General features: G+C 49.4%; 2 protein-coding genes across 8 annotated transcripts in view; one reads left to right on the top strand and one right to left on the bottom strand.

The window, feature by feature from the left end:
- Positions 1-541: 541 nt before the first annotated feature.
- The window catches only part of LOC143833833 (uncharacterized), a 28,861-nt gene continuing 10,846 nt past the window's right edge, over positions 542-18,556 (bottom strand). The window contains exons 8-11 of the mRNA XM_077330058.1: positions 5,564-5,600; positions 4,337-5,092; positions 2,529-2,649; positions 542-1,736 (exon numbers count right to left, since the gene is read on the bottom strand). Of these exons, the coding sequence (XP_077186173.1) occupies positions 853-1,736; positions 2,529-2,649; positions 4,337-5,092; positions 5,564-5,600 (1,798 nt within the window). The 3' untranslated portion in view covers positions 542-852. The remainder of the gene's footprint in view (positions 1,737-2,528; positions 2,650-4,336; positions 5,093-5,563; positions 5,601-18,556) is intronic.
- Positions 6,197-15,106, top strand: LOC143833980 (uncharacterized). Of its 7 annotated transcripts, none has more exons than XM_077330401.1 (8): positions 6,268-6,311; positions 7,251-7,837; positions 7,914-8,327; positions 8,569-8,671; positions 10,189-10,259; positions 10,547-10,673; positions 12,126-12,257; positions 13,546-15,106. In XM_077330401.1, exons 2-8 carry the CDS (start codon positions 7,835-7,837, stop codon positions 14,790-14,792), a joined length of 2,097 nt encoding a protein of 698 aa, XP_077186516.1. In that variant the 5' UTR covers positions 6,268-6,311; positions 7,251-7,834; the 3' UTR covers positions 14,793-15,106. The 7 variants fall into 7 exon arrangements, with proteins under 7 accessions (XP_077186514.1, XP_077186512.1, XP_077186516.1 ...); XM_077330400.1 differs by lacking the exon at positions 6,268-6,311 and adding an exon at positions 6,859-6,943; XM_077330399.1 differs by lacking the exon at positions 7,251-7,837 and having other exon boundaries at positions 6,197-6,311; positions 7,886-8,327; positions 13,549-15,106.

Below are 18,556 nucleotides of genomic sequence, written 5' to 3'. Positions count from 1 at the left end.
ATGTAGTCTATGGACATCTGGAGAGCCACAGTTTGGCCACCGTTAGCTTATAGGAAGCCCAGAAGGAGATCATAATGGTAACACTCCGTCCCTGATTGTCCCCACCATCTGATACTTAGAAGTATACTGTCTCTGTACATGGAGGTTTGATTTTTAGCTCTCGCAGCTACAAGCCACTGATAAGACTTGACCTGAATGAATATGTCTAGTCATTGGAGCCAAAGGCTCAAGCCCATTTCCTGTGGCAGTGAGTATGTTGTGGCACAAATCTGCTTTGAGGATGTGTCAGCGTGTGGCTAAGGACCCGTATAGCATCCGATAAGGTGGGCATCTGCCCTGGGCAGGAAGCTTAAAGAAGCAGCTTTCTGTCAGCTAGTGCAGGGGTAGTCAACCTGTGGTCCTCCAGATGTTCATGGACTACATTTCCCATGAGCCCCTGCCAGAAAATGGGAAATGTAGTCCATGAACATCTGGAGGACCACAGGTTGACTACCCCTGAGCTAGTGCAAATTCAAGCAGCTATCGAGCAGGCAAACACATAACAGGTTAGTCCTTTATTTTCTACCTTGCCTCTAGCTCCTCAAGGTGACATATATATATATAAATAATAAAAATGCAGCCAAACGCTTCAAAGCATTCGAGGAAAACGTGCGGCGGAAAAAAAAGCTACCGAACGAACCACTTCCCCGATCATAAGAGAATACAGAGATGTTGGCCAGCTCCCTCAAACTAGGAGACGTCACAAAACGGAAATGTGTCCCAGAGCTTTATAACCTTCAAGAGAAAACGAGCGAAGCCTCCAAAAGCCAGGACGGCCTGCCGGGAAGGGGCAGCCACTAGGAAGGCCCTTCTTCATGTGACGGCCTTCTGCACCTCGGAAGGCCAGAAGCCAATCTGAGGGCCTAATTCTAAGGGGAGGCTGGCGTGGGAATTCTCCGCCAGATGAACCCTCTGGTGGGACAACAGGGTCGCCCGCTGCGTGAAGCCTCTTCCGCACTCGGGGCACTCGTACGGCCTCTCTTGCGTGTGGATTCTCTGGTGCGCGGTGAGGGCCGTGCTCCGGTTGAAGCTCTTCCCGCACTCGGGGCACTGGTAGGGCTTCTCCCCCGTGTGGATCCTCTTGTGCTTGGTCAGGTTGGACTTGTCACAGAAGCTCTTGCTGCATTCCGAGCACTGATAGGGCCGCTCCCCCCGGTGGACTCGCTCGTGGATGTCGAGGCTCAGCTTGTGGCTGAACTGCTTCCCGCACTCCGAGCAGCGGTAGGGCTTCTCTCCGGTGTGGACCCGTTCGTGGGAGATCAGGCCCGCGCTCTGGCCAAAGCTCTTCCCGCACTCGGAGCACCTGTATGGCTTCACCTGGGCGTGCATGGCCCGGTGCTTCAGGAAGTTGGATCTGATCTTGAAGGTCTTGCTGCAGTCGCAGCAGCCATACAGCATCTCCCCTGCGTGGAGGGTGGGCGACAACGAGAGGCCGGGGGCCTGCCCAAAGCTCTTCCCCGCCTTGACGTTTTTATTTGGCTTCTCACCTTTGTGGCTCCCCAGGTGCCCCTTGAGGAATTTGTTCTTCCTCTTTGGGGTGGGCTTTTCTTGTGGGAATTCCCGGAAGTCCCTCCTCTGCCCCACATGGCTTCCCTCCTGACTCGGGGGTCCACCTCGATCCCGGAAGCTTCCGCTCAACGCTTCCTTCTTCGCTGTTTCCGATAGCTGATGGCATTCTCCAAAATCGTAGGCCTCCCCTGAGGGGATCAAGATATAAAAATAATTACATCTGGTTTTTCTGTACCTCACTCATGGGTATTGTAGTCCATGGACTTCTGGAGAGTCACAGTTTGGCCACCCCTGCCCTAGTGTCTGGGAGACCCATGTTCAAATCCCCCACTCGAGCCATAATAGCTCACTGGGTGGCGGTGGGCTTGTCATGCTCTCTCAGCTTAACCTACCTCACAGGGTCGCTGTGCAAGTAAAATGGACAAGAACAGAACAATGTAAACCACTTCGGGTCCAATGAGAAGAATGGTGGGGCACAAACAAATCCAACAAATACAATGAATTTAACTGATTTTAAGGGGAAAGCAGCATGTAAGAAAAGGGCATCCTCTCGCAAGACGGCTGCCTTCACTTTCCCATATGAATTTAACTGATTTTAAGGAGACACAAGTCGGAAGAGTCACGTGTGCCTTATTTATTTATTTAAGAAAATTGATACTTAGGCTTCAGCACCATCGAGGTAGCTAGCAAATTAAAATACATACCCTCAAAATAATTAAAAACAACAAAAAGCCCCTTCCACAATATTAAAACCACTAAAACCAGAGCTAAAATACATACAAAAATATGAAATCAACAAAAATCAAAAACACTAGATTGGAAAGGAAGGATGGGGCTCATGGAAATTGTACTCCATGGAAATTTGGAGAGCTACAGTTTGACCCCCCCCCCCCCCCCCCGTCCACTAGAGAAAAGGGAGCCCAGGGAAGAGTTTCCCAACATCCCGGATCTCAAGCACAAAAAGACCACTCCTTCCTTACCAAGTAGATGGGCACCTTCATCGTCCTCCTCCTTGGTCTCCACACACAGCTGCCTCTGCCCGCTCTCGCACAGATCCCGGTCTCTGTGGGAGGCACTCCCACATGCCTCCTCCATCAACACCTGCATCGGAAGAGAGGGCGACGGACAAAAGGCCTTAGCAGGTTCCTTGGCAGGGAAGAGGAAGAAATCAGGGCAGAGTTTCCTTAAGGAATATGCAGGGCTACCCTTGAAACTGCTCCAGAAACTTCAGCTGGTCCAGGATGCAGCTGTGCAGATTCTCACTGGGACCAGTGAGGGGCCCATGTTCGACCTGTCTTCTCCCACCTGTACTGACTCCAGACTGAAGACTGGATCACATTCCAGGTTTTGGTTACCAGCTTTAAGGCTCTGCTTAAAAGGTCTGTGGGACTGCCTTTCCAGATATGTTCCCCCAAAGAGTCTTAAGATCAAGTGAGCAAAACCTGGTCAGGATCCCTTGCCCCTAGGAGATTAAACTGGCCTCAACAGGGACAGCAATTGGTTCTGCAGGGCTTGCAGGATGGAGCTCCTCTGCCAGGCCAATGGTTGCGGCCTGAAATAACACCTGAAACCGCTGGGTCCCCTGCTGGAAATCCACCAAAACCCAGAGGGCTGAGTACACCCATCAATCATAGACAAAGAACACCTGGGGATACTGGAAGTTATGGGTGATATGTAGAAAAGAAATATGGAATGTGTAGCAATAATGAAATTAATACTATGCCTATAAAACATATGAAATTAGACATTTAAATTTGGAATTTAAAATACCTGAAATAAGCTATTTTACACACCACTTTCACTATCCAAAGGAATCTCAAAGCGGCTGACAATTTCCTTCCCTTCCTCTCCCCATAACAGATACCCTGCGAGACAGGTGGGGCTGAGAGAGTTCTGAGAGAACTGCTCAGCAATAACAGTCCTATGGGAACTTTGAGATAACTGAGAATGGCCCAAGGTCACCCAGCAGGCCTCATGATGCTCAAAGCGGCTGACAATCGCCTCCCCTTCCTCTCTCCACAATGGACACCTGGTGAGGTAGGTGGGGCTGAGAGAGTTCTGAGAGAACTGCTCAGCAATTACAGCCCTAAGAGAACCTGTGACTGGCCCAAGATCACCCAGCTGGCTGCATGCCGAGAAGGAGTTGGGAATCAAACCCGGTTCTCCAGATTAGAGGCTGCTCCCCTTAATCGCTATACTAAAAGAAGTTTTAATTATTTTTAGGCTGAGAAAATAAGAAATATTGTATTTTGAAGAGAATGTTTTGAGGATTATAATGAAGAGGACGCTGGGGAGAAAACTTTCTTCCTGTTCGATAGTTAATAGGGTATAATGATTTTCAGTATATAAGATCTGCTGTGTAGCCCCTTCCATAGAATCATAGAATAATAGAGTTGGAAGAGACCTCATGGGTCATCTAGTCTAACCCCCTCCACTATGAAGGACACTCACAGCTCTCTTTCTTTATGTTCCATGTCCCACGGGAGCCAGTGTGGTGTAGTGGTTAAGATTGTTGGCTTTTAATGTGCTGAGCCAGGTTTGACTCCCCGCTCCTCTACATTCAGCCAGCTGACTGACCATGGGTTTGTCACAGTCCTGATCATGCTGTTCTGACTGAGTTGTCCTGTCAGAGCTCTCTCAGTCCCACCTACCTTCGCTGGGTGTCTGTTGTGGGGAAGAGAAAGGAAAGGTGATTGTAAGCCACTTTGAGACTCCTTCGGGTCGCGAAAAGCAGCATATAAAAACCAGGCCCTCCCAATTGGGGGCCCACACAGCAAAAGGGCCTCACCTGGTTCTCCTCCCTTGAGAGGAGCTCCTCAGCCAGGGCCACTGCCTGGGAGCAGCTCTGGGGGCTGCTCTCTCGCACCCGGCTCTGGACCTCCAGGGGAAGGACGCTCAGCAGTTGCTCCAGGATCAAGAGCTCCAGGATCTGCTCCTTGCTGTGGTTCTCCACCCTCAGCCACCCGTGGCACATTTCCCGCAGTCGTCCGTAAGCCCCCCGGGGGCCCTCGGCCTCCTGGTAGCAAAACCGCCGGAACTGCTGACGCTGCTTCTCCCGGCTCAGGGCGTCCCCTCGCAAGATGGCTGCCTTCACTTTCCCATAATCCTCTCTGTCTCGGACACCCAGTCCTTTAAAGGCCTTCTCGGCTTCTCCGCTGAGGGCCGGCAGGAGTCGGGTCGCCCACTCTTCCTGGGGCCAATGACAGGCCTCGGCCACTTGTTCAAAGGAGGCCAGGAAGGCCTCAGCATCCTCCCAGGGAGAAGGTTTCTCTGGCAAGGGGGGGATTCCCCATCCACTGTGAGGGTTTTCCACTGTCCTGAGGAACTCCTGCCACTGGGTTTCCCACCGCTGAAGGGAAAGGGATCCCTCTCCTGTTTGCTGATGCATAAGGTTTCCTGGGGTCCTTTCCAGGAATTCTCTGATGCTTCTGGGCTGGAGAACGTGCGGGGTTTTTCTTGCCGTCTCTGATCCTTCCCCTGTTGTAGGACCTTGGAGGTCATGCCTCTCCATTTTCATCCCTGGGTAAGCTTTCGATAGTTCCTTCTGCAGGGAAGTGTAGAAATAAATGCAAAACAAATTAAGATTCTCACAAAAAACGTTTTGGAATTCTTTCTAAAGGCTGGAATTTAAAAAATGTACCAACTGGTATATACCTATCACTCTTGAGATGAGTAAATTCATATTTCCCTTCCCTTTAATCTTCAAGCCCATATACCTTTCTATAACCGCACACCCCCCATAAAACCATATACCTTTCTACAACCTCATATTCCCCTTGAAACCATAAAACTTTCTATAGCCTCATATGTCCCCCCCACTCCTAATCCTCAAAACCATGTAACTTTCTATCTCTACCCCTCATAGTTCCCTTTCTCCTAATTGGGTGCATGACCCATCCAGTTTTCCTCTCCTACCACCTGCAGGGATGGCTTCACGCCTTTGAAAGTGGGGTTGCCAAGTGTCCAGGAGAAACTCCAGCCCGACCAGTTCCTGTGCCTTCATCAGAACGTTCACCTGCTGCAGAGATCCGGAAGAGAAATCTGTTCTTGGTCTGTTAGGCAAAAACAGATCCCCGTGATCTCCTTGCAAGGATCCCGAGGCCGGATCCAGAGCTGGCGATACTCCTCAAGAGCAGGGAGGGGGACAGACGGACTTCCTCTTTCCTGGCCCTGCTCTGCAGGGAAGATCTAGAGAAGCCACCCCTTGCGGGCCTGGGTAGTATTCTCTCCCCTTTTCCCGCCCCATGGCTCTTCCCCTTCCTGGCATCCCCCAGGCCCAGGATGCCATCCTCCAGGTGGGACCTGGAGACCCTCTGGAATTCCAGTCTATCTCCAGACGACAGAGATCAACTCTCCTGGAGAAAATGGCTGCTTTGCAGGGTGGACTCTCTGGCATTGTGCCCCACTGAGGTCCCTGTCCTCCCTACGGTCCACCCCCAAATCTCCAGCAGCTCTCCAACCTGGATCTGGCAACCCTACCCCCCATCCCCCCGCCAGGGGCCAGGAGGGATCTGGCAACCTTACTTCCAGCCTCAGTCCTTCAGCTCTCCGGATCCCCAGAGAAGGAAGAAGAATTCGGCGGATTCTCCCCTCCCTTCGCCTCCTGTCTAGGAAACTCAGCTCCATCCCTTTAACCCTGAGAGGCCCGGACTACAAAGGAGTCCCCAAAATTGCTATGAAAAGTGTCGCAAGAAAGGATTCTTTTTTTCTTTTGTGGGATTTTCAGAAAGCGACTCCTTGGTCTGCATGTCGACCTTCCGCAGGTACCTTTTTGAAATAGTAGATATTCCTGGGACTGAGCCCCCTTGAAACTAGCCTCTTGTGGCGCAGAGTGGTAAGGCAGCAGACATGCAGTGTGAAGGTCTGCCCATGAGGCTGGGAGTTCGATCCCAGCAGCCGGCTCAAGGTTGACTCAGCCTTCCATCCTTCCGAGGTCGGTAAAATGAGGACCCAGCTTGCTTGCTGGGGGGTAAACGGTAATGACTGGGGAAGGCACTGGCAAACCACCCCGTATTGAGTCTGCCATGAAAACGCTGGAGGGCGTCACCCCAAGGGTCAGACATGACTCGGTGCTTGCACAGGGGAAACCTTTACCTTTTAAGCCCCCTTGAAGAGCCTGAAGGAAATCTTGGAGGATTCGGAGTCGATCTGCTCCCGACCCCTTGGCTAGAGCTCGCTTCGGTGTGGCTTCATTTCCATCCCTCCCTCCTCTGCCAAGGTGTCGTACCTCTGCAGCGCTGAACAGGTTAAAGGCACAGAGCTCCTTGCTAGAGAGGCCTGCGAAGTGTGTGTAGGTGTTAAAGAGCTGGGGGGGGGGGTTGTCTCTGAATTAAGAAAGAGGACTCAAGATCTACAGCGGAAGGGGGGAAAGCCTTGCAGCCAGATCTGCTTACAAGTAAGTCAGGCTTAGGGCTCCAGCTTTTGAATCCTCTAGATTTTAGTCTAGGGGTCAGGACAGACACCGGCCAGGTTTTCAGGTCCGAAGCGTTTGAGAGTGTTGAGTTGCTTTCCAGAGAGTTTAGCATTGATGGAAGCAGAGAGGGAGTGTTCGAGGTAGGGGTGCCAGCCTCCAGAAGGGATCTGGCATGATACCTCATGTCCCAACTCTAGAGATCAGTTCCCCCGGAGAAAAGGGCTGCTGGCGAGGGTGGACTTTTATGGGATTGTACCCTAATGGAGTCTCTGTTCTTCCCATCCTCCAGGAGGTTCCCAACCTGGATCTGGCAAAATAAATTAACAAAATCCCCTGGCAACCCTAGCGTGGGGACAGATGAAGTGTGCTTTGACTCTCTGAAGCACATACGCACTCCGGAAATCTTGTTGATCTTTAAGCTGCTACTGGACTGAACCCTACTGTTCAACCCCAAATCTGTAGGGCTGTCCTCTTGGAACGCTCTTTTAAACCTTGGAAGAGAAGATTGACAGGACCACCTCTTCAGCTATATCCCCCAAGGAGCACTAAGATCTAAGAATCCCCAGCCCCAAAGAAGTAAAACTGGCCTCAGCCAGACCCAGGGCCTTTTCCGTCCTGGCTCCAACCAGATGGAACACTCCACCAGAGGAGACCAGAGCCCTCCGGGACCTTAAACAGTTCATTGGGGCCTGCAAGACAGAGCTGTTCTGCCAGGCCTGTGGCTGAGGCCAGGAAATTAACACCAAGAAAGCTGGCCTCCCTGTCTACAGTCCAGATAACAAAAATTGCTAACTGTCCAACAAAATCAAGCTCCCTCCATAAGGTTAAGGCCTTTCCTTGCATACCCAGGAAATTGCTGATCGCCACTGTGGGATGGTAGGAGAAAAACATTTTTGTTTCTTTCTGATCTCTTCCTGTTTGTAGCCAAGTGCATAATGGTATCTTTCTACAGTCAGAGGCTACCCATGAGCAGAGAAGGAAGATGGAAGAACAGGATCCACTTCATATGATGGCTGGCAGTAAAGTTGCTTTCTGGGAAAAGGCTATGTCAGAAAACCTGGATCAGGACGCTGGGATCTCGGATGCACACCGCCAGCGCTTCCGGCAGTCCCGCTACCAGGAGGCCGATGGGCCCCGAGAGGTTTGCAGCCGGCTCCACGGACTCTGCAACCGCTGGCTGGAGCCAGAGAGGCACACCAAGCAGCAGATGCTGGACCTGGTGATCCTGGAGCAGTTCCTGGCCCTCCTGCCCCGGGAGATGCAGGGCTGGGTGAGAGGATGTGGGCCGGAGAGCAGCTCCCAGGCGGTGGCCCTGGCCGAAGGCTTCCTCCTGAGCCAGGCGGAGGAGAAGAGGCAGGTGGGCCAGGTGAGGGGGTTTCCTTTGCTCCCTTCAAGCGGTGACCTTATCCTAAGGCTTCCCAGCCAGGTATCTCAACCTCTGGAAGATTCACTAGTCTAGCAAGAAAGCCCAACCCTGATTCTGGCCCCTGAAGTTGAAGTTGGTCTCCTCATCAAAACTGGGGCAGGAAGTCTGGGAGTGGGGCAGGATCCATCCCCTTGGCCTGTTCTCTTCCTTCTTTTACCCATCTCTTTTGCTGCTGTTCCAGATTTGGGGAGCACCTGTGAAGATGGAAGCGAAGCTCTCTGAGACAGAAGCAGTTCTGCCAGAGGAATGGCAGAGGGCGCAGGCCCAGGAGGCCCTGTCCCATGGTAAGGTCTTCTCCTGTTGGGGTAGCCAGCCTGGTGTCATCACAGTTCTCTCAGGGTTCTCTCAGCCCTGCCTACCTCATAGGGGTGTGTGGTGGGGAGAGGAAGGGAAAGGTGTTTGTAAGCCTCTTTGAAACTCTTTCAGGTAGTGAGAAGCGGGGAATACAAAGTGAGCTGTTCTTCCTCATGCCTGGATGGGATTGGGGCTCCCAGGGAAGTGGATGGGTGAGGAGAAAAAGAAAATCCTTCTGCATGCAACACAGACGTGTGGCACACACTCATTTATTTACATGCATTAAGCTGCCTTTCTTCCTTATAGAGTTCCAGTTGGCTTACAATATAAAAAAAACACATAAAATAAAATATAGAGTAAATAAAATCCATAAAAACCCAAAGTTTTAGATCAGTTTAGGACCGCGAGCAAATTAATCAGATGTGCTCCTCAATAAAAGAGTCTTCAGCTGCCTCCCGAAAACTGAAATTAGGGAAGTCAGGAGCACCATCCTGAGGAGGTCCTTCCACTGTCATGGGCCTGACCCTGACAAGGCCCTTCCTGGCACACCCGCCAAAGAAACTTCTTTGATTGATGGGACAGTCATGAAGGCCAGAGGATGTGGTGATGGCCACTCACGTTAAGGGGGATTAGGCAGATTCATGGAGGGGAATTCCATTCTTACATACAATAATTAAAATTTTCATATCGCACCTTCTGTTAGAGGGATTCCAGATGTCTCAAAAATGGTAGTCAGATTTGGGCACGTATCGCCCAAGGTGAACAAATGGAACCTCCACATTCTGGGGCAGCCTACCTCTGAGAACCAGGGGCCCATGGCAGTGGAGACATTTGGCTTCTGTGTCCCTCCATTGTGGAGAACAAGATGCAGGTCCGGGAATATCATGCGGCAGCCTGGCACCACTAAGAGCGTTGAGGATGGGCCACGGGGTAGACATGATCTCATGCTGATGACTCACCTGGCCACAAACCCAGGTGAGATGTTGGCAGATGCTCTGGAAACCTCTTGATATGACCAAAGAGCAGGGGTGGCCAAGCTGTGTGTGCTGGCAAGGGGCTCATGGTAATTGTAGTGCATGGACATCTGGAGGGCCAGTTTGGCCACACCCCTGCCATAGAGCTCCCTGATGTATGAAAGTGACATCTGGGTTTTTGGCAGGACGTAACAGCAGCATGTCATGCGATATCATCCCCCCCCCCACACACACACACTTTTCCCCAGGCAGCTCAGAATCAAGGTGTGTCTGGAGTTCTGGAGTTCACAGGACACTTTTTGAGCCTCAAAGAAGTCTGAAACACGCCAGCAAGGTCCATAATCCTCCCCTGAGGCTCTTGGCTACTTGGTGCTTCTCTTCCTCCTCTCGCAGCATTTATTTAAAAGTGTTTAAAAATGTTGTTGCATGTACATCAGGCACAGTTCCACAGCCCTGGGAAGGATTGAAGCCAGCCAGCCAAAAAAATCCAAGAAGTCTAGGCTAACATTCTGCCTCCTTTGTCTCCCTCACAGGCAGCGGAGGGACGCTGTCAAGCCCTGGTCTCTTCAGAGGTGTGGAAATGACTCCTGCACCTCCTGTCCAGGTAGGGGAGAGGAGTGCAGGTCAGTGTGTGTCACCTGTTCTTTCTCAGAGAAGCCTCTGCGTGACAGAGGCTCTGAATGCCACGCCCTTTGCCCCTGTCCATGGACTACAATTCTCATGAGTCCCTGCTAGCATCACGCTGGCAGGGACTCATGGGAATTGTAGTCCATGGGGATCTGGTGAGCTACCGTGTAGCCACCCCTTTTCTACATCCTGCCCCCTTCCAGAATGCCCCCTTCCAAAGTACAATCTTCCTTCTTGAGAAGGAAATCTGTCTTTTCCCCCCAGTTTATGTTTTCCTTTGAGGACGTGGCCGTGTATTTAACCGAGGCAGAGTGGGCTCTGCTGGACCCGGGCCAAAGAGCGCTCTACGGGGAAGTCATGCTGGAGAACTACGGGAATGTGGCCTCTCTAGGTAAGGATCCCTTTGCTTACCTTTCATAGATGCCGAAGGTATGAATGGCTGCCATTGATAGGATACCTGAAACAAAACGTTGAGAGGGAATTTATTGTTTTGAGACCTGCTCCTGGGAATTGCCTTCACTGGAGGCCTCTGGGTCAGGGGTGGCCAGACTGTGGCTCTCCAGATGTCCATGGACTACAATAGGTTTGTGCACCGGGGGGGGGGGGGGGGCTGATCTGGCCTGATTTGTCTTCAGCACCCATTAAAGGCAATGGTGCCATTGACTTTAATGGGAATTCCAGCGCTTCCGCCTTTCCCGGGGCCGGGGTGGGGGTGGGGGTTTTAGTTACAGCCTCCAGAGTTTCAGGGTAGCTCCAGGACGCTCTCCTCTCACCCCCCTCTGAGTTTCACAGTGATTGGACCACAAGGTCCACTTCCAGGGGTTCTGAAAGAGCTTGCCCCTATCTGCGCCATCCTGTCCAATCGGACAGCCTCTACTGGATAGAATGGAGAGGTCACAACACCATCACTGTTCGAACCTGGATGTTATTCGTTTCTGGCCCACGTTTGAGTAAAGCAATACAGAGACAGGCTTTTCATACAGCGAATTTCCTTCTGGCAATGAGCCGTCTCTGAAGCGCTGTGGTCATTTCAAACCATGCCGCTTTCCCATCCGCTGTTGCCTTTTTTCGCTGCACAAACTTCTTTAGCCTTGTTGGGGTTTTTTATGATCTGAGTGTTATAGCGATACACCAGTATAGCGCTGAAGTGCTATAGTGGCATTCTTGGCCAGTCCATTTCGGGAGAGGCTATTTTTCTATTCTGTTACCTCAGCGGATACAATTCAACACATAATGATGGCCAGCTTCATGAGGTTCCCCCAAGGGTTTTGTAAATAAGGAAAGTGAGTTCTAAATATCTGTTAAATGCTCATTCCCCTACAATCACAGCCACGGTTGCTGAATTTTTAGTTGAAATACTTATAGCCCAAAGTAAGCTCTTTCAGTATATGACTGTTTTATCTGTTTTGCTGTTGTCTATTCAGATTTTTCTCCTGCACTGACCTCCTGCCCTATATACTTGGTAATATTCTTGTATGCGGGGAAAAGTGAATGCATGGATGCATGCATGCATTGGCCGTGGTTTGCTACAATGATAAAGCCCGCTGGGTAAGGAGGGAGACAGGCCTTCTTTAACCTGACCTCTGGAAGCTCCGAAGCACCTCCTAAGGCTAAGCTCAAGTTTTAATCCTGTTAAGGAGACGCAGTAGCCTTAGATACAGGATATTCCTGGAGAAGCACTGGCTACTTGAGAACAGCCTTGCTGGATGGCAACGGCGCACGGTCTCTTTCCTAGAGGGGCCTGCTGGATGCCTCCAGGCCTCCCCCCTCCCCCCCCCCCATTAACTGACATCCTTTCTCAAAAACTGGATTTCTCCCCCCCCCCCCCCACTTCTCTCGGCAGACTTGTGTTTTCGGAGGCCGAAGACCAGCTCCTCTTCCCTCTCTTCACGCCTGGAAGGAAACTCTCTCTGTGCAGTCGAAGGGCTAGAAAGTACGAACGCTTCTCCTGTTGAGACATCAGAGGACCAGAATGGCAAGTCAAAAGTTGAACAGCAGGGGAAGATTCTTTGCCACTCCCCCCACCCCCCCCTTAAATTACATTTGGGAAGTGAGAGGCAGAATATAACACAAGTTGTAATAGAGGGCCGGTCAGGGAAAAGACGAAGAGTTGGTTATTATACCCTGTTTTTTACTACCTGAAGGTGTGGCTTACAATCGCCTTCCCTTCCCCTCCCCACAACAAACATCCTGTGAGGGAGGTGAGGCTGTGAGAGCTCTGACAGAACTGCTCTGTGGGAACAGTACTATCAGGACTGTGACTGGCCCAACGTCACCCAGCTGACTGCATGTGAAGGAGTAGATTAGAAGCCTCCAATTTTATCACAACACCAAGCTGTTTCTTTGCGTGCAAAGAAAAAGGAGGAACAAACGCTGCTCAAAATGTACCGAGAATGACTCAAAGGTCAAACTACTGCAGATAAAATTTATATCAAAGGGAATATATTATACAGTGTACACAATAATGTAGTTAAAAGCATAAGGCCTGAACATCAGGCTGCATTAAAAGTCATCCAGAAACACTTTTATTAAATTAAATTAATTATTAAATTTATTAAATTAAATTAAATATTTAAAATATTTATTTATTAAAAATTCCTCATGATGATAAATACTCAATGACCAACACAGGGTCAGATGCATTTCAGCATCTTAAGCTTTCTTCTGTGGTCAGTGGATCATAAGTTATTTTTCAGAAACACATACAGAGAAAAAATATATTTTAACCCTGACCAGGTGATATATCTGGAAATACGGAAGGGAAGAAAAAATGGAAAAAAATCAAATTGTTATAATAAAAATAAAGGTAAAGGTCTCCCCTGTGCAAGCACCGAGTCATGTCTGACCCTTGGGGTGACGCCCTCCAGCGTTTTCATGACAGACTCAATACAGGGTGGTTTGCCAGTGCCTTCCCCAGTCATTACCGTTTTACCCCCCAGCAAGCTGGATACTCATTTTACCGACCTCAGAAGGATGGAAGGCTGAGTCAACCCTGAGCCGCCTGCTGGGATCGAACTCCCAGCCTCATGGACAGAGAGCTTCAGACAGCATTTCTGCCGCTTATGACTCTGTGCCACAAGAGGCTCATATAATAAAAATAAACATCATTAATACTGTAATCAGCCAGCACAGTGTAGTGGCCTCACCTAATAACAGTTCCAGTGGAGTGGGGCGAGAAAATGCACATCCCTTGGTCAAGAGTCCTAGTGGGGTGGCTTGGCTGCTTGCCTGGGGGGTGACTGGACCCCTTTTCTCTGTTCCAGCAGGAGATGCTGAGGAGACGATTAGGGAATCCCAGAGGGTCTCAATGGAAAAAAAATGGGAACGAGCGTCTGACGGTCACTTCAGGAATCAAGACAGAGCAGAAAAGCAGGAGGGAAGCTACGCAGACAGGATGAGGGATAAGCCCATTCCTTGCCAAAAAGGGGATTTCTATGGCTTTATTCCCATGAATGAGGAACCATACTTTTCTGCTCAAGCCCAGTATAATACCCATTTGCAAAAGCAGCCTGGGAAGAAGGCTCATAAGTGCCTGCAGTGTGGGAAGAGCTTCCTTAGTGGGGAAGAACTCATTCGACACCAAAGAATCCATATAGGAGAAAAACTGTACAGCTGTGCAGACTGTGGACAAAGGTTCTCGGAGAAAACAAGCCTCATTCAACACCAGCGAGTTCATTCCAGATGGAAGCCGTTTATATGCTCAGATAGTGGAAAGGGTTTCTCTGATGAGAAGGCACATAAATGTTTTCGGTGTGGAAAACATTTCAAGTACAGATCAGAGCTCCTGATGCATCAAAGGATCCACAAAGGCGAGAAACCTTTTGAGTGTTTAGAGTGTGGAAGGAAATTTGGCTGGAGCTGCACTCTTCAGCAGCATCAAAGAATCCACAAGGGACAGAAACCTTTTGAGTGCTCAGAGTGTGGAAAGAAATTCAACTGGAGTGGCAATCTTCATCAGCACCAGAGGACTCACACGGGAGAGAAGCCTTTTGAGTGCGTAGCGTGTGGGAAAAAATTCAGCTTGAGTTCCAATCTTCAAAAGCATCTGCGAACCCACACAGGGGAGAAACCTTTTGAATGCTTGAATTGTGGTAAGAGATTTAGCCAGAGCGTCAGTCTTCAACGGCATCAAAGGACCCACACACGGGAGAAAACGTTTGAGTGCTCGGAGTGTGGAAAGAAATTCCATCGGAGCTGCCATCTTCTACATCATCACAGAACCCACACAGGGGAGAAACCTTTCGAGTGCTTGGAGTGTGGAAAGAGGTTCAGCCACGGCGTCAGTCTTCAACGACATCAAAGAATCCACAGAGGGGAGAAACCTTTTGAGTGCTTGGAATGTGAAAAGAAATTCAGTCAGATTGGCAATCTTCAACGGCATCAGAAAACCCACAGAGGGGAGAAACCTTTTGAATGCTCAGAATGTGGAAAGAGATTCACCAGGAGCTGCAGTCTTCAGCGCCATATAAGAACCCACCTGGAGAGAAAACATTTGAATACACAAACATAGAAAGAGCTTCACTCGCAGTTTCTGCTTTCAAAGAGTCCACTGAAGGAGAAGTCATGTAACTGCTTTACCTGTGACGAGAACTGTTCTTGTATTTCCTACATTAAGGAGAACTACAGAGTCCACAAAGTGCTGAAATCTTCTTGCTGTGATCATAAACTTTACTGTAACCATAGAAAACTTTTTTTTGGGGGGGGGAGGGGGGCTACATGTGGGTAGAGATCTGAAGAGGAAAAGAGAAACAAAGTTATTTTGTACAATTAAAATCACTTGAGCACAAACCCAAACATTTAAAGAAATAAAGGAAGTAAAGATAACCATCCAGATGAAGTTCTTGACTTTTAGAGCAATTCCTCAGTTGAACAGGCTTCTTCAGGAGGTGGTGGTTTCTCCTTCGTTGGAAGTTCTCCCTGAGCCTCCGGGGAGGGCGGTAAATAAATAAATAAAGTTTTTAAGCAAAGGCTAGATAGCCGTTTGACAGAAATGCTGATTCTGTGAACATAGGCAGATGGTGAGTGCGTGGGCAGAATCATAGAATCATAGAATCATAAAGTTGGAAGGGGCCATAGAGGCCATCTAGTCCAACCCCCTGCTCAACGCAGGATCATCCCTAAGCATCCTAAAGCATCCAAGAAAAGTGTGTATCCAACCTTTGCTTGAAGACTGCCAGTGAGGGGGAGCTCACCACCTCCTTAGGCAGCCTATTCCACTGCTGAACTACTCTGACTGTGAAATTTTTTTTCCTGATATCTAGCCTATATCGTTGTACTTGAAGTTTAAACCCATTACTGCGTGTCCTCTCCTCTGCAGCCAACGGGAACAGCATCCTGCCCTCCTCCAAGTGACAACCTTTCAAATACTTAAAGAGGGCTATCATGTCCCCTCTCAACCGCTGTGTGAGTGCTTGGCTCTTGTGGCCCTTTCTTGCAGGCCCAGGGGAATGGCGATTGCGTCTTTGGGGTCAAGAAGTGAATTTCTTCCAGACTGCCCAGGGAATCTGGGGTTTATTTGGGGGGAGGGCATCATCTGTCTTGGAATTGGGGCCACTGAGGTTGGGGTTGGACTAGTTGACCCTGGATGTCCCTTCCAGCTCTTTGATTCTAAGAAATCCTTCGAGGTTGTGGGGGGAGATTAACAAAAATGTAGTATTTACTCATCAGTGATTCTTTGAATTAGGTAATAATCTAATATTTTTGGCTGACATTGAGTAAATGAAGGGGAATGAATACAATTACTGCCATAGAAGGATAACTAAGGTAACCTGTACAGAGCAAATTCTACCAGAGCTTTGTGATTTTTATATTAATGTGTCCTGTCCCTGAATCAAAAAAAGACACACACACACACACAAACATAGATTGGTCAGTTAGTATGCAGGAAATTAATGACGCAATTAAACTTTTTCCAAAGCCCAAAAGTCTGGCATCAGCAATATTACACCAGAACTTTACCAACAGTTTATGAGGGAAATGGCTAACCCTTTGCTTGTTGCAATAAGCAAAATTTATACTTTAAAGATATTATCGGCCTCTTGGTCAGAATCCAAAACAATAGACCCAACCCAATGTGAACTCTTGCTCTGCTCATCTAGGATTACAAAATCCTTACCCCTCTGTACTTGCAAGCAGGTTAAAGATGGCTGCATCCCACCAGACAATTGCAGATCAAACAGGCTATGAAACATTTGCAGCTTTTTGGTTCAGGGAACAGTTTAAGGCAGTGGCAAACCACCATGAGCTAGCTGGCTAGGAAGTGGCCTAGAAACCAGATAGATCAATGGATCAATGAAAGACCTTTTTTATTCACCATGGAATAACTGCCAACATCTGCCGGCTTCCTTGACCGAACCCACCTGGGCACTGCCTATTCCTATCCCCTGAAATAAACGTCTGGGTAGAATGGGCACCAGTGGTTTTATTACAAAACTAGAAATTAAGCCCGCTGCCCTGTGAATACAGTGGGCGCCAGCTGTCGTAGGGCGGTGTTCCATGCAGCGGTCTGTGTGGGTGGGGGGGGGTGCAGTGGCGGTGGGAAGGGCGCGGGCAGCGGCATGCGCAGAGGCGGGTGGGGAGGTGCCTGGGAGGTCCCTGGGTGGGCAAGGGGTGCTGCTGGGCGGAGGGAAAGCAGGTTTCCCTCAGTCCAGCCGCGGCGTGGGGCGTCCCTCCTCCCCGGCGGCCATCCTGGGCTAAGTCGGGGTGCGACTTACTGTCCGGTGGCCGCAGCAGTCTGCAGGCGGCCGTTTGGGATATGGGCCAAGTGGCCAATGGCCCTGGAGTGCCACTCGGAGGGCCGAATCCGGAGCCGCTTTGCAGGCGGAGTTTCCTGAACGGGAGCTGGCCACCTCAGCGCCTACGTCCCCTCGTTTGAACGGGTGGCGTACTCAATAGGATGATAAAGGTCAAGGTATCCCCTGTGCAAGCACCGGGTCGTGTCTGACCCTTGGGGTGACGCCCTCCAGCGTATTCATGGCAGACTCAATACGGGGTGGTTTGCCAGTGCCTTCCCCAGTCATTACTGTTTACCCCCCAGCAAGCTGCGTACTCATTTTACCAACCTCGGAAGGATGGAAGGCTGAGTCAACCTTGAGCCGGCTGCTGGGATCGAACTCCCAGCCTCATGGGCAGAGCTTTCAGACTGCATGTCTGCTGCCTTACCATTCTGCGCCACAAGAGGCTCTCAATAGGATGATACTGTCACATTAATACTTATGTTTTACTCCACTTTTTTTGGAGGGGGTGGTTCCAGATTTCTACAATACAAATCTTACCGCATTCCACCAGTGACCGTCTCCTCCAGATGACTGCCCGGACTTCTTGAGTATCATGTATCCCTGTAAGGAAGGGAGACTAAAGAGCTACATTCTTTCCACAACTGGAGCACTGATACCATCTCTGCCTGGTTTGATTGTTCATACTGTAGGCTTTATTAGTATTTTCATAACCATTGTCTACAAATTATGTTTACAAACTACAGATTTCAAACTGATGATCACACCGCTACATAAATCCATATTATTTCCCACAAGATTTTGCCTAAATACGATGAATACCTCAGAACACAATGGCCCTCAACTTATTTGTCCATTTGGTCCTTCCAATATGTCGCAAATACCGGTCTTGCTGTCTTGATCAAACTGAACAGAGCAATTTGTAGTGTCTTTGGAATCACAGCGACATAATTTAGACAGCAATCCCAAACAGGCCTACTCAGAATCCTACCCAAGTGTGTTCAGTGGAGCTTCCTCCCAGGAAAGAATTGCACTGCAAATCACATTATTTCAGGAACATTTGCTAGTTTGCTTTCCCAACCACTATTTCACCAAGCTACAATTCTATTCCAATAACATGATTTCCTTGGGGCAGAGCCACCATATGTGGGGGGAAAAATCTGCATGGCAATACCAGTCATCACCAGAGCAGAGAGTTTATATTTTATGATTCATATACAACTGATGAATCATTTTGCATACATTTTCTTTGAAGGGCAAACCAATGCAAAGGATGATTCTAAAGACAGTGCAAATTTCCAGACTACTGATACTTCATAACCTAAAACCTGGTTCCATTTATGAGTGACATGAAGTGTTCCTGTTGACTTAGACCCCAGACTTGGATAGGCCGGAATAGCGAGATCTTGTCAGATTCTGGAAGTTAAGCAGGGTCAGCCGTGGAATGCCAGGGCTGCTACGCTGAGGCAGGCAATGGTGAACCACTTCTGAATGTCTCTTGGCTTGAAAATCCAAGCATCTCGCCATAAATTGGTTCTAG

The sequence above is a fragment of the Paroedura picta genome, chromosome 3, assembly GCF_049243985.1.
Source record: "Paroedura picta isolate Pp20150507F chromosome 3, Ppicta_v3.0, whole genome shotgun sequence".
Classification (NCBI taxonomy): Eukaryota; Metazoa; Chordata; class Lepidosauria; order Squamata; family Gekkonidae; genus Paroedura; species Paroedura picta.
The sequence above is the reverse complement of the archived record's forward strand: the minus strand, read 5'-3'. Positions and strand labels throughout refer to the sequence as shown.

Excerpts from the sequence above, each read along its gene's own strand:
- LOC143833980 (XM_077330397.1), top strand. Across the intron at positions 8,328-8,568 it reads AGAAGAGGCAGGTGGGCCAG|ATTTGGGGAGCACCTGTGAA; the intron begins GTGAGGGGGTTT and ends CTGCTGTTCCAG. Across the intron at positions 10,260-10,546 it reads CTCCTGCACCTCCTGTCCAG|TTTATGTTTTCCTTTGAGGA; the intron begins GTAGGGGAGAGG and ends TTTTCCCCCCAG.